The sequence below is a fragment of the Conger conger genome, chromosome 6 (assembly GCF_963514075.1).
Source record: "Conger conger chromosome 6, fConCon1.1, whole genome shotgun sequence".
NCBI lineage: Eukaryota > Metazoa > Chordata > Actinopteri > Anguilliformes > Congridae > Conger > Conger conger.
The window spans coordinates 23,008,303-23,022,293 of NC_083765.1; the positions used below are offsets into that span (position 1 = coordinate 23,008,303).

The 13,991-nt window shown below is 41.9% G+C and overlaps 1 protein-coding gene across 2 annotated transcripts in view; it reads right to left on the bottom strand.

Moving 5' to 3' along the window:
• The window catches only part of atrn (attractin), a 136,209-nt gene extending 133,316 nt beyond the window's left edge, over positions 1-2,893 (bottom strand). For both annotated transcript variants that reach the window (XM_061246648.1, XM_061246649.1), the window contains exon 1: positions 2,313-2,893. In XM_061246648.1, coding sequence (XP_061102632.1) covers positions 2,313-2,575 — 263 coding nt within the window. In that variant the 5' untranslated portion in view covers positions 2,576-2,893. The remainder of the gene's footprint in view (positions 1-2,312) is intronic.
• Positions 2,894-13,991: the final 11,098 nt, after the last annotated feature.

Sequence of the window (13,991 nt, forward strand, 5' to 3'; positions counted from 1 at the left end):
TATAGGCTATCGCACCTTAGCCACTAGGCTATAGGCTATCGCACCTTAGCCACTAGGCTATAGGCTATCGCACCTTAGCCACTAGGCTATAGGCTATCGCACCTTAGCCACTAGGCTATAGGCTATCGCACCTTAGCCACTAGGCTATAGGCTATCGCACCTTAGTCACAAGGCTATAGGTTATAGCACCTTAGTCACTAGGAAAAAGCACCTTAGCCACAAGGCTATAGGCTATAGCACATTTGCCACTAGACTGTAGGCTGCCCCTAAATACAATAAATGTAATTGATAGCAGTATGAGCCAGCCCAGGTTTTCACCAGAAGCAGCCGCTCCCATCCCACTAGCGAGTTCCCGTCCCGTTCGCATGATTCAAGGAGAACCGTGTCCGTTACCGACGGCGACGGCAGAACCCAGGAGAGGCCGGAAAGGAGGAGAGTTTGAGCGTGAGTCTGCGCTTTTTATACCCTGGCGAAGTTAGGAATCAGAGCGTGCCCCAAAATAACCTGCACCCTCCCTCCTGACCGGCGGCCGTCTGTCCCCTGTCCATCGCCATGGCGACACGCAGGGCCTGATCAAAGCAAACCGGACAAGCCCTACAGTGTCAGGAAACAAGGGAGAGGAAGAGGAGCACACTCCATTACTGATATGAAAACCGCAAGAGCCGAGTGTCTCTCTCTCTCTCACTCCCTCACTCACTCTCTCTCCCTCTATTTCACTCCATCTCGCTCTCTCCTCTTAATCTCTCTCAATAAAACACAGTTCTGACCTTACATTACATTACCAACAAATGAGCTGGCTTTCTCCACATTCTCAATGCATGTGTGTGTCCTGAGTACCCCAGTACCGTGGCACTGATGATTGTGAGCACAATCCACACACACAAACAGACCTTACCCATCTCAAGTCAAACGGGCCCTGTGTCTCTGAACTACGTAAGCAGTGGTCAGGAACACAAGAACTCCAGAGGCCGCAGAAATTATGAATGAAAGCGCTAGTCTTTTACAGCTGATTAAATAAAAACTAGCTCGGACTTCAACATAGCAACGTGATGTTGCTAAACTGTACTGGCGCGGCCATTAACTCTGAAAGAGAAGAGAGAATTCCTTTAATGGAGGAAACCGATCCAACCAAACTAATTTCCTTGATTAGATTAATGTCCCGACTCCCTAACGGTCGAGTTAGACTACAGCTGCCACCGAATCTAGTGAGGACTTGCCGCACACAAACACTACATATTCGCCTGCGTCCCCAAATATTTGTTTATAAGCCCATAATCACGCCGCATTAACGCCACAATGAATACAAATGACGAATAGCTCGGATAAATGAAAACAAGATAATGCATGCTTCAACGGCATACATTTGCTCATACTCTTTTATATTAAACTTAAGGTGTGTGGAGTAGATAAACAGACAGACAATTTTCTTCAGCTTTAGAGAGCTTTTTTTTTTTACTAAATCCATGGGGGAAGATCCGATTCCACTTAAACAACTGTTTAACAACATCGCCGATCATTACCTGCCGTGGTTTCTTCGTCACCCAAAATTATGGTTAACTAACTTTTTACTTTTATGGGGGTGAACCAGGTGTTTTGTTGCGCTTCTACTTGCTACAATAATAAAAGCCTAAAGAGCTGCGTTTAATGAATTAGTTTCCACATCTTCTTCATAGTCTACAATTCTACCAGCGCTGCCTAGCCTACCTTCGTCAAAATACCCTGTGCATCATAATGTACCGCAAATTCGTAAAAAAAGAAAAACAGGTTAATTCCATATACTTTGGCAAAATTTGTCTTTCCGGCGATTTTTGCAACGAAGCAAAAAGATTGAGGAACGTCCACGTTAGCATTAGCACAGAAACCAGTCCCAAATGACAGGTAACTATAGCTGTGACAGTATGGCTACGCTACAGGAAGATTGCAGCACGAATGAATTTGGTTTGTCCAAAAATCCGAAACTACATTCTGTTTTCCAGCAATTAAATCAGTTACATAGCAAATAAATTACACACAAATAGCCGAACGATATACGGGAAATCATTCTTGGATTTTAAGAAATATGTACAGCTAGCTGGAAACCTGCCATCACAACTGCCATGTGACAGTTCTGAAAAACTGGATTGCTTGTTTGCAAGCCAAATACATTTAAAAAAAAGATTGTTTGCGCGTTAATCATTTTTTACTACTCATTCATGTCAGTTGAAATAAGGTCCTGAAAGCGAGGCAGTCAGACAAATTGTTTCAAGTATCCAAATCGGCGCTTATGGAGCGACTGTATGATAACTGCTATTCGCGTAATTATGGCATCTTACCTGAACCTTCCCCCGCAGTGTTGGCACTGATCCCCTGCCCATCCAGGATCGCAGAGGCAGTTGCCGGTTGCGGGGTTGCACTGCCCGTTGAGACATACTCTGTCGCATTCCTTCGCCTTCGCGGAGGACGGCTGACCAAGCAAGACCAAAGCTGTGATCAAGAGCAGGCTTTGCAGCGCTGAGCCGGGTGGACTTTGCGGGGACACACCGCGGCTTGTGCTGCGACCAACGCGCAAGCAGGCCCGCCGCATTTCGCCGTCCATCCTCGCAATAATTCACAAGCGGCGTTTTGTCTTTGTATAGCCTATTCTGTTCTCGATTCTTGCTACACTAAAGCTAAAAAACAATCCGTAACACACCGTAGTCTGAAATGTTCGCGTTCAATTCTCAATGAAACAGCCACTCTTTTCACTCCTGGTCGACAGACTTGACTGTAATCATCTGTACCGTAGTGCTCCAAGTTCCCGGGAATTTCAGACAGCACTCCCGGTTCCCGTTCGGTGGTCCCGATCTCTCCGCGGGACTAGTTTTCTTGCAACCTCGTTCACAATCTCCTTAATCCTCGCCAGCTCTGAGGCTACTGACACCTGGAAATGACGTCTAAATCAGCGGGAGCGAGGAAAAGGGACGCGCCGCAGGACTGGAGACGAAGCGCGGGGGATTTAATTTGCTGTGGCAGTTCACATAACCAGAAAATGCACATAACGTGAAATTACTGATAATCCATTTTCAGTAGAAGGGAAGTTCAGACTCACTGGTGACAGGAAAGCTTTCAGTTATTTAATGATTTATGATGCGCGATCTTAATTGATCGTATTTTTAATTCATTCAACACATCTTTAGCACTTTAACCCCTTAAGTATCTCCCCCTTTCTTGACACAGGCTTAAAAATTACATACCCAATATAAAATAGTTACTATTCTTGAATCCTAGCATAATCCTGGTCTCTTCTGAAAGGGAGCCCTTTGGGGTTTGTTTTCCAAGGGTCAGAATTACTCCAAATATTACTAAAACAAAGTTACAGAAGCTCAAAAATAGTAAAGTGAAAGTTTTTTATCAAGGTTTTCTGTATTTGACTTGATACAGATTATTGTAGCTGTGGATTGTGTGTTTAGAAACACAATGGAGCCAAGTCACAACACTGGACAAATCCCCTTTTAAATTTGAGGACAATATCATCAACATTGATCATCCTGAATAGTTTTTTCTAATCAATGTCTAGGCAGATTTCCAAAAAGGACATTTGGATACTCCAAAAGCACACATGGAAACAAAATGATATTATGGACCTTATGCGGTGTAAAATGCTGCATTTTGCTTGCTAAACTTTATCCTGAAAAAAAGTGTTTACACTTCCCCCCAGCCTGTTACCCTCCCCTACCTCTCTGTCCCAAACTCCCTCTCCTTGCAGCAACAGGTTGAGAAGATCATAAAAATTAAAGTACAGTAATCACAATAATATCATCTTGTATACTAATATATTAATTGAGGTCCATTGACCCCCATCAAGAAGTCAAACACATTCCATAATATCTCTTTATTATCCAAAAGCCGACTGGCTATTTATAAGCATGCTGAATAATAATAAAATATTTTGAGAATGTATTTAGATGCTCACCGATATAAAAGGGGGTCAGGTCACTGAAAATGCCCTCTATTGTGTTGTCAACAGTGTTTTCAATCAGATATTTTCATAGAGATGAGATCATTTTTTTGTCCTAAAACGTCAATCTTTTTTCGCATTAAATCTCAAAAACAGTTTTTGCCGAAGAGCAACAGTTTCCGTGTGTGTATTGAAAATGCTACAGTTTTGTTACGCAGGCAAAAAATGCTGTGTTGTTTATGCTAGCCTAAGAAATGATACACCATTGGAAACGTGATGTTATTAGCTAAAATGCTTTTAGTGGTCACTTCAATAACATGCCTGTAGTTGGTTCTTCGATGAGCTGAAGTTACACTGAATTTTCTTACACACAGATGGGGGTAACGCATTTTCGCTGTAACTAAATTACTGTTCAGAGATTGTTGTACTTGGGCACCTCATGTTGAAGAGAGCCTATACAAAATATATATAATATAATTTCTATGTACAATACTTTTATAGAAGTATACAATGGCAAAACAGACAACAATGATAATTCCTCCGAAGAAATTCTCAGTAAACAATGGACATGCTCACAGTTAGTTTTTAGAATAAGAAACTATTGTGCATTTGGTCCACTGTACGCATGTCGTGAAAAGAACACTGACACTACCTTATTTCTTGTAGAATGTGGATTTCCAAAATGCAGAGAAGGTGAGGTACCCCCACATTGTTTCATCACCCACATCTTACAAAATAGGGAACTGTTGTTGCTAAGGCAATGGCATGTTAAAATAGCTTATACAGATAGAACTGTGAGTTTTAATGCTTGCAAACGGTATATCCCATACCATAGCGATTGAAAATTGCAGGCTGAAAAAAGGAATGAATGCAAATAAAAAACATAAAAAAGACCTCAGGGGTTAAAGAAGAAAATCTGTTGCAAATGTACAACAAATGTGATAGGCAACAATAGCTCTTCGACCAAAACACCCAGCATGTACGGACTTTTAGTGTGTATAAATATTTGGACTGCAATCAAATTGATGACGTTGACAGAAATCTAGTAGTACAGTTCTGCAGAGTCGTTACCAGATGCAAGCACCTGGAAAAGAACATTTTTAGAACAGCATTATAATATAATGAAATTGCACATTTTAAACCTTGGTCATAGTAGCAGTCTACCTTATTAAAGTAGGTTACCTTTGAACTTGGTAATTAACATCACAAGCACATGGGGAGCATGTAGCCCCTGGGCTAAGGGAAATGCTTAGTGAGTAGCCTATAATACAACAGAGCCAATCTATACGCATATTTCAGGATATTATATGACATTGCTTCCAGACAGTGATTACATGTTCCAATTCTTACTGTGCTTTCTGAATCAGCTAGCCTATTGGTCCATGCATTGCCTTCAGTGATGACTTACATCTTGGCAGATGGTTTATTGCACAAGACAAGCTAGTTAAACTGAGTCACGATAATGAAGGTAGAATTAAGATTTTATTTATTAACCTTTATTTATACTGGGTAAGTTGATTGAGCACACATGCTCTTTTGCAGCAACCCCCTGTTCATGCCCCCCCCAAGTAGCTTAACGTGCATGTCTTTGTATGGTGGGTGGAAACCGGAGTACCCGGAGGAAACCCACACAGACACAGGGAGAAAATGTAAACTCCACATAGAAAGGCCCAGGCTGGTGATTGGAACCTAGGACCTTCTTGCTGTTAGGCAACAGTGCTATCCATTGTGCCACCGTACCGCCTGAACTCAAATTCTTACTACTCAGCAATTTATGGTGTCCAGCCAAGTTTTCAGTGAGTGCTTATACAAGATATGGCTCTGGTAATCTGTTCTACAAGAGCAGTATCTAGCAAGAAACTGTTTTCATGTCTGGGTTGTCTTACAGACTGTTGGATTGTGATTGGGCCTGGTTGTTGATGTCCTCTGGTTGCTGTCCTGGTAATCACACCGTCTCTATAGCTGCGGCCATGGCATTCTACCGTTGCTACATGTCTGTACAGACCTCTAAATATCTTCTGCCATTTGAGCCACACTCTCAGTATAGAGGATTGCAAAAGTTTCCCTCTGTGTCTCTATAGAGGAACTCTATCTACTGGTCAAGGATTCTTTATCAGGCAAAATGGTTAAATATGGGTGCTTTCACAATTTTCACACCTACCATAGAGGGTACCATAAAGAACTAGAAAGGATTCTCCTATGGAGACAGCCCTTTTTCTGAGAGTTGTAGAGGTGCCTAAACCTGTTGAATGGTTTCATTTTCAAGACGTATAGTCCATTATAGCTCAAGAAAATTGCTTTTTGAAATAGAAGTAGAGAGCCCCCCCCCTGTGAAGTTGATGCCATGCATCAAATGAATAGATTTCTGCCTCCAGCCATTGAGAGCCAAAGCTGCCAATATTTTGTATACAAAATAATTTACTGAGCAGCAAGGCCACTGCAGCTAAAGTCTTGAGCTAGAACCAACATATTTCGAGTTTTAAAAGAGCTCAAAGAAATTGACATATTTTTGGAAAGAGCCACCAAATGATTTGTCATTTTATCAGACAGAAATCTTCTTCCAATCCCTGTGTTAAGTTTCCCTATAGTGCACACACATTCAGTGGCATGTGACCTGGCTAATTGGTGTAGTGAAACCGCAAAGCCGAACTCAACCTGAGGAGCTGAATGCCATTTATTTTAATTGCAGATATGCTAATGGGCTGCGCATCGAGAGCAGCAAATTGCTAAGGTTTGCTAAGGTTGGCCAATCTTGCACTGATTAAAGTCTCGGCCCTGCAGTTTAAAATTGACGAGTCACCGCTAAGTAGACTGGCTGATTAGAAGGGGGTCAGGGGGGTTACGACACTAACTGAAGCTAAGCAGCTCTGCTTATCTACCCGGCTAGTTCACCCTTAACCAAAAACCATATATACATTTGAACTATAAAAAATAACCCCACTTACAAAACGTAACGTTTGTATTTTAAGCCTCACTATTTATTTTGACATGTGAAAATTATAGTTCACGTTTTAAAAAGTAATGTTCAGTAATGTGCAAATGTGAAAATGCAAATGACTTGATGTGGAAAAACCAATCATAAGAAAATTTTACTTATTTTCACATTTCTGGACAACTGATTGTGTGTATTGCTGGTCTTCTTAGTGATACACGCTTTTAACAAACCTGCTAACAACTTTAGCACATGCAAAACCTTTCATGCAGAACAAATAACACAACCAATGATTGTTGCCATTGATCTTGTTATTGGTTTTGCGTGTACGAAGAGGTTTTACACCTGCTAAAGGTCTTCATAAATCACACCCTAAGGGTCTACAATTTAGCCACACACAGGGTTCACTGACCTGCCAACCTGCTATATGAAAATTCTTTTACAAGAATGCAATAAAATATATTATTCAAGATCATATTACTTTGCTCTGGGAACAGAGGCTGTGAAAATGACATGGTGAACCAAGAAAGACATTTCATTTGTTCTTTCCTCTCACATCCTGTACACCTGGAAAACACCTGATTTGATTGTAACTTTGTCCGTCGCTAGCTCTGGTGCTGTTTTCTCACCGTGTTAAAGGTGCCTTTTCCACATCGGTTTGCCCAAAATCTCCAGTCAGCCAAACACCTGAAATCACAGTGTTCTAGTCTGAGCCACGCTGTCCATGTACTGGGAACATCATAGTGAGGGTATGACACCTGGGCTGTCACACTGAGAGAGAAAGGTGGTGGAGAGGAAGAGAGGTTGACTCAGTATGAAGAGTGAAACGGAATGAAAATGAATTCTGCGGCATCATGAAGCAAGCATATAACGGGGCAGTTTGTGGCCTAGTGGCTAAGGGACATGACTGGGATCCAAAGTCCAAAGACCTGCAAGTTAGGGACTACAGATGAAAATGAGCTCATTAGCTAACTCTGGCAGATGTGGAAACTGAAAATGTTGATGAATGTACAAATAAATAAGTACTGGGATCCAAAAGTTAGTGGTTCAAGCCCCGGTGTAGCCACAATAAGATCCGCACAACTGTTGGGCCCGTGAGCAAGGCCCCTTAACCCCTCATTACTCCTGGGGAAATTGTCCCCTTCTTAGTCTAATCAACTGGAAGTAACAAATCACATTTAAAACCCCAGAGAGAAAAGAGCTCCATAACCCCCCACCCCCCACCCCGCTGTCAGGCAGATAAAGCTGCACTCTGACCTTCTCACCACAGAGCAACGAGAGCACAGATGAAGTCAGATAAGTCCATTACCGGCCAACATCGAACGTGCCACAGAAACAGCCTGCGATAAAAGATAAATAATGAAAAACTAACTGTGAATAGAACCACTAAAGCGTGTTCACAAAGGACCCTTTCTCCCTGCCCAAAATGAAAGTGTTATTCCCTGTTGCACTGCAAACTCCCAGCAGTGTCCCTGAGAGCCTTCTCCATCAGGAATGGGCTGTATCTGTTCCTGGATTTCAGACCAACTTCTGCTCTTTACATTTACATGACCTGTCATTCATAGCATTCCATGGTATAAATAGCAGCTGATGAATGTACTTGTCTTGTAGCATTTTATTGTGGTCTAATTTAAGAGTGAATCGGTCACGGTGCATATGGCTAATTAGCTGATTGAGCCAGGGTAGCTGATGGCAATAAAATCTTGCATACACACCAGCCATCCAGGCCTGCTCTACATCCTCTGTATGCCCCAGACACAGCAATGGGCACTGTGGGTGAAGCCTGTTCAATCATGCGCTGGGAAAAATGAAATGTTGGATCAACTTACAATTCTTAAAAGTTTTTCAAAGAGCCACATCTAAAAAAAAAAAAATCCATTTGATGAAATGTGAGGAAGTGAATAAAAAGCAGTGGTCTGTAACTTATGGTCTGCAGATTCACAGTCTGAATTGGTCAAGTAAAGCAGCCGTAGTCAGGGAGGGGTGTAGCAGGGCATTCTGGGCCCTGGGCATCTGCAGTCTAAGTGGGCCCCCTATGTGGGACACCCCTGGTTGTGGTTATTACATTACATTACATTATTGGCATTTGGCAGACGCTCTTATCCAGAGCGACGTACAGTTGATTAGACTAAGCAGGAGACAATCCTCCCCTATTACATAGGACCAAGGTTTGCCCCCGGCCCTACCAGATCCGAGTATGGCCGAAGTATGAGGGAGCCGCCTCTCTGAGGGTGAGGGGAGGGACTCGCCGCATACAAAGCACCCCTGATCACCTCGGAATCAGGTCTGGGGCTCGAGGCGATGCGGCCACCGGGGGCAGGGTTGTAGCAGTGTTTCCTCAATAAACACAGGTGATTCAAATAAACTGGGTACAATTGGGCACCAAATTGGGAGAAAAAATCGGAAACTAATCTATGAGTGAACTAGTGTTGGTGTGTACAGCCAATTAGATAATTAAGCCAGGGTAATTGGTGGAAACTAAAGCCTGCAAACACACTGGCCCTCCAGGAATTGCCCACCCCTGACAGTGATATCACCTGACCTACATGCCTGGGTCATAGATAGTTGCCATTTGAAGGTAAAAAAAAGAAGCCAGCAGACCCAGCTCTCCAGGACTAGGGTTGGAGACCCTAAGTATAAGAACATACTGCCAGTTACCAACAGATGGGATTTATTCCATATCCCCATGGGATTCTTCGGTTAAATACAAATTGAGTAGAATGTTGCCAAGCAATTTTATATTTTTGCTTTTACATGGAAGTGTGTGTGTGTGTGGTGTGTGTGTGTGTGTGTGTGTGTGTGTGTGTGAGAGAGAGAGAGAGAGAGAGAGAGAGAGAGAGAGAGATGGGGTATGTCTGTGGTTGTATATGTGTGTATTTGTGTGTGAGAGAGAGAAAAATAATATATTTGTGTGTATATGTATATGTTTGTATGTGACTGTGTGTGACAGAGAGAGAGAGAGAGAGAAAGAGAGAGAGAGAGTATGTCTGTGGGTGTATGCAGCATGTGCATGTGTGAGTCTGTGTGAGAGAGAGAGGGAGAGAGAGAGAGAGAGAGAGAAAGAGTATATTTGTGTGTATATGTTATGTGTGAGCGTGTGTTGTCTTGGAACACATATGCATAATGAGTACACATTGTTGTCTGTTGAGCTAAGTCTGCATGTATAACATTTACAGCCTGAGTCTTCCATCCCCAGTTTATCCTCATCAGTCAAGTGGACCAGACCTTGGAGCACTTAGAGAGGAAGTGTTGTTGTTACAAAACCTTTCATCTCACATTAACAGTCAGCAAGTCTCTATTTGCAATTTCACTTCTTTTCTAAACTTTTATCTGAGTATGCATGTAATCTTTATTAAATTGCAGCATTTAAAAGGTTTTTTTATGCCTATCAAGTTGTGTTGGTACCTTATCACTGTTAAAACACTTCTTTGGGCAAAAGATTCAATGGTAAATGGTTGGCATTTATATAGCGCTGTACAATTGATGCTTCTCATTCACCCATTCATACACACACTCACACACCAACGGCAATTGTCTGCCGTGCAAGGCACCAACCAGCTCGTCAGGAGCATTTAGGGGTTAGGTGTCTTGCTCAGGGACACTTCAACACAGCCCGGGCGGGGGATCGAACCAGCAACCCTCCAACTGCCAGACGACTGCTCTTACTGCCTGAGCCATGTCGCCAATGTAAATTCCATTTGTATGTTACTCAACTAAAATGACAGAGTAAGTTATTTGTATTGAGGAATATGTTGGTAGTGGTTCGTTGCTTGGCTCTTTTGTGTTTGTTTGCTTGTATGACATTTGATTTGATCAATTTAAGTCTCCAAAGGAAGCACGTTTGTCACCGTTCTTTGTCGGCTGATTGAACAAACCTTATCGTAAAACTGATGGCTTGATTAGCACAGTGAAAGCAACCAGGCTAAACAGCGCCATCTTGTGTGCAGTTGAGTTATGCACCGGACATTTCCCGATGTATTTGCTCTATTAAATTGTTTTTTTTCCAGATATTTTTACAGGCAATTTTAGACAAATATTATTTCATACAAGAATGTTGTCTCTTTTGCAGAATCATATATATTCGACAAAATAAATTAGCATGCCAGTTGATTTTCCTCTGTGACATACTGGGCCCATTTGTTTTGAATCTCAAACTTATTAATCAGGTGATTTGAAAAGTAATTCAAGTTTTGGGTTCTTAGATTCCTGGGCCTGGATTTCTGCTTTCCCGCACCACAATCTGCGTTTCTCCACATCACTAAAAGACCCGGCCTCTTGGAGGAGGGGAATGTCCCACTACAGTGCTCTCACTCGTGATGTCACCCTCCTTACCACCATTTTCACTGCAGCTGAGTAAAGGCCAGAGAGAGTATGGCCTCTAGATTTTCACTGTCAAAGAAGAGCTAAGTGAATGTTGACTGCCGGTCAATAACCTTGGACACATAATGCTTTTCTGTCAATTTCTGACTCTTTCAGTATTTTCCTATTTAATGGACGGATGTGACCTCTGTTCTTTTGTGTAGTAGCATTCAGCGCAGTATGAGTCAGGTATTATTTGGCACCTGAAACCATAAAAGCAAGGCTTCTGTTGTTGGTACATAACTGGGACCTGGAAGGTTGGTGGTTCAAGCCCAGGTTAGTTTAATCAACTGTAAGTCGCTTTGGATGAAAGCATCAGCTAAATATTTTATTATTATTATTATTATTATTATTATTATTATTGGTTTACTCTATTGCATTGTAATAGGTCAACTGTGGGCAGCAACTCAACAGCTGTTTTACCATTTATGTTCTTTGTATTTTCTTTGTATTTTATTGGTTGTCTTCTGTGTTGTTGTGTATTGCCTCTTGGCCAGGCAATACCCATCTCAATGGGACATTCTTGGAGAAATAAAGGCTAAATAACATAAATTACCACTAGGTGGCAGCATGCATGCATGTGTACATGAAGTGCTGCTAAGTTCAATGCTGCTGAAAGGTTTACCCACTTCAGCCAAAATGTGTTCATTGTGCGGTGTTTTACCTATAAATGCAGTTTGAGCTCCAGTTAATTACGTTTAGAAAGGACCTTTCTGAACGTACGTTTTAGAAAGTCAGTATTTCTTTGCTTGTTTTACATTTTAATGTGCAAATTGTGATAATCGGCATAAATGTGCATGTTTTAGTTAAAAAAATTATTCTTCAAATGAGAAATATGAACATATGAGTCATAGTTTATGGCATCACTTTTCTGTATATTACTGTTAATTTTGTGCAACTGTTCAATTGTTTGGTATATTTAGCAGTAATGACTCTTAGAACAGCAGTTTTATGTTGCAAAAAGAAATAATAAAGAATATAGCACTGGGTAGGAGCACATGGTGCAGGTCAAACAGGAGAGGGTATACAAAGCTGGCTGTTTCCACAGAAAAACATCTGAAAAACAGCCAAGTTATGCACAAGTAGCTCTTCAGGATCCACCATCGTCCAAGCTGCATTTGTCATAGTCCAGCTTTGCTTTGAGTCCTTTTGCAAAAAACATGTCTTTATTAGATTATACATATTAGATTATAGTTCAGTTGTTCAGAATTAATTAAGAATGAATAACTAAAAATAAATGACTATATCTATATTATATTGTATTATTATGCCGCTGTTCATTTGTATTTTGCATTAATAAACTGTAGTATGTGAAAAATAATATCTGGAAAGAGCTAAAGATTTTCAGATTGAGAAATGCAAAACACGTTTTGCATTAACACATCCACTGTTTCAAGATTCACTGTTGCTATGCTATCTAAACAATGCATACACATAACAGTTTGTCAGTGTCGTCAGCTGTTGTAAAGAGACTTTTATAAAGTTCAAATGTAAATATAGCAATCAAGAGTTATAGTTCACTATACTTCCTGAAATAAGAGTACAAAAACACTCCATGGAAAATAAGCAATGGCTTAGTCACAGAACAGAATAAGGGATTATTTCACACTTAGTGACGGATGAGGAAGTTCTGCAGTCCTGTTGTGTCCTGTTGGTGCAGTGCAGGATATGGGCTAAGGATGAGCCATCACTGGGGGAAGGAGCTGACACAGCTGTCCCAAGGGAAGCACTGTGATTTTGGGCTGAATGACTATGTGATGACGTCATACCACAGTCTGGATGGGCTTACATATATGTACAGAAGTGTAAAAGCCCTGTTCAGAACATCGCAACCTTTTTCTCGTTTTAGCATTTTAACACCAGCATCATTTCAACATCAACACTTTAACAATGGATTCAGATTCTGTCCAATCTCAGCGCTTTAGCTTCAGCTTCCTTTCTGTGTCATCCACTGCCTTCTCCTCAGCAAAAACAGCACAACCAATGGAGGGGGGAGGGGGGGGGGGAAGGGAGTGAGAGAAAGAGAGAGAGTAGGGAGTAAGAGTGTGGAAAGGGGAGACGGAATGGAAAAGAGAAAGAACGATGGGCAGATACAGAATGAGAGAAGACGGGGGAGAGAGAGAAAAAAGTAAGAGAAAGACAGGTTGAGATGGAAGGGGAGAGAGACAATGAGAGAGAAGGGGAAGGTAAGATAGCTGGGAGGAAATACAGAATGGAAGAGAGAGAGTGAGCGGGTGAGATGAGAGGGGAGAGAGACAGACAGGGAGAGAGGGTGTAAGGTGAGAGGGAGAGTTTAAACACAACTTTATTGTAACTCTACAACAAAACAGCATAAGGCACAGAAAACCATCAACTCCCACAAATCACAAGGAAAGAAAAAAAGGAAAAAGGAGAAAGAGAGCAAGAGCACTAACAGTGAATAAGGTTGCAGGGGTGCAGTTTGGGCCAGTGCAGGAAGAACCCCAGGCACACACACCACACACACACAGAAGTTTTGAGTGGGATGGCAGTTAGTTCCTCAGGACGGAAGAGACACAAAAGAGGCCGCCTAACACCGGGGGCCACGGGAAGTCCAAGGGACCCCTCTCTGGCCGCCAGCTCGATCCCTATCATTCTCTTAGGCCCACCTCATCAGCCACTGCGGTATATAACACAGTTCCTGTTTACACCGCTCCTTTTCCATTTTGTCAGCATTTAGTCTTTTCTTTCCAGAGTTAATGATGGAGGGGGCTGTTGTATTCATGTCCTGCGATTGTTTGATCTCTATAAGCACATTTATCAGTC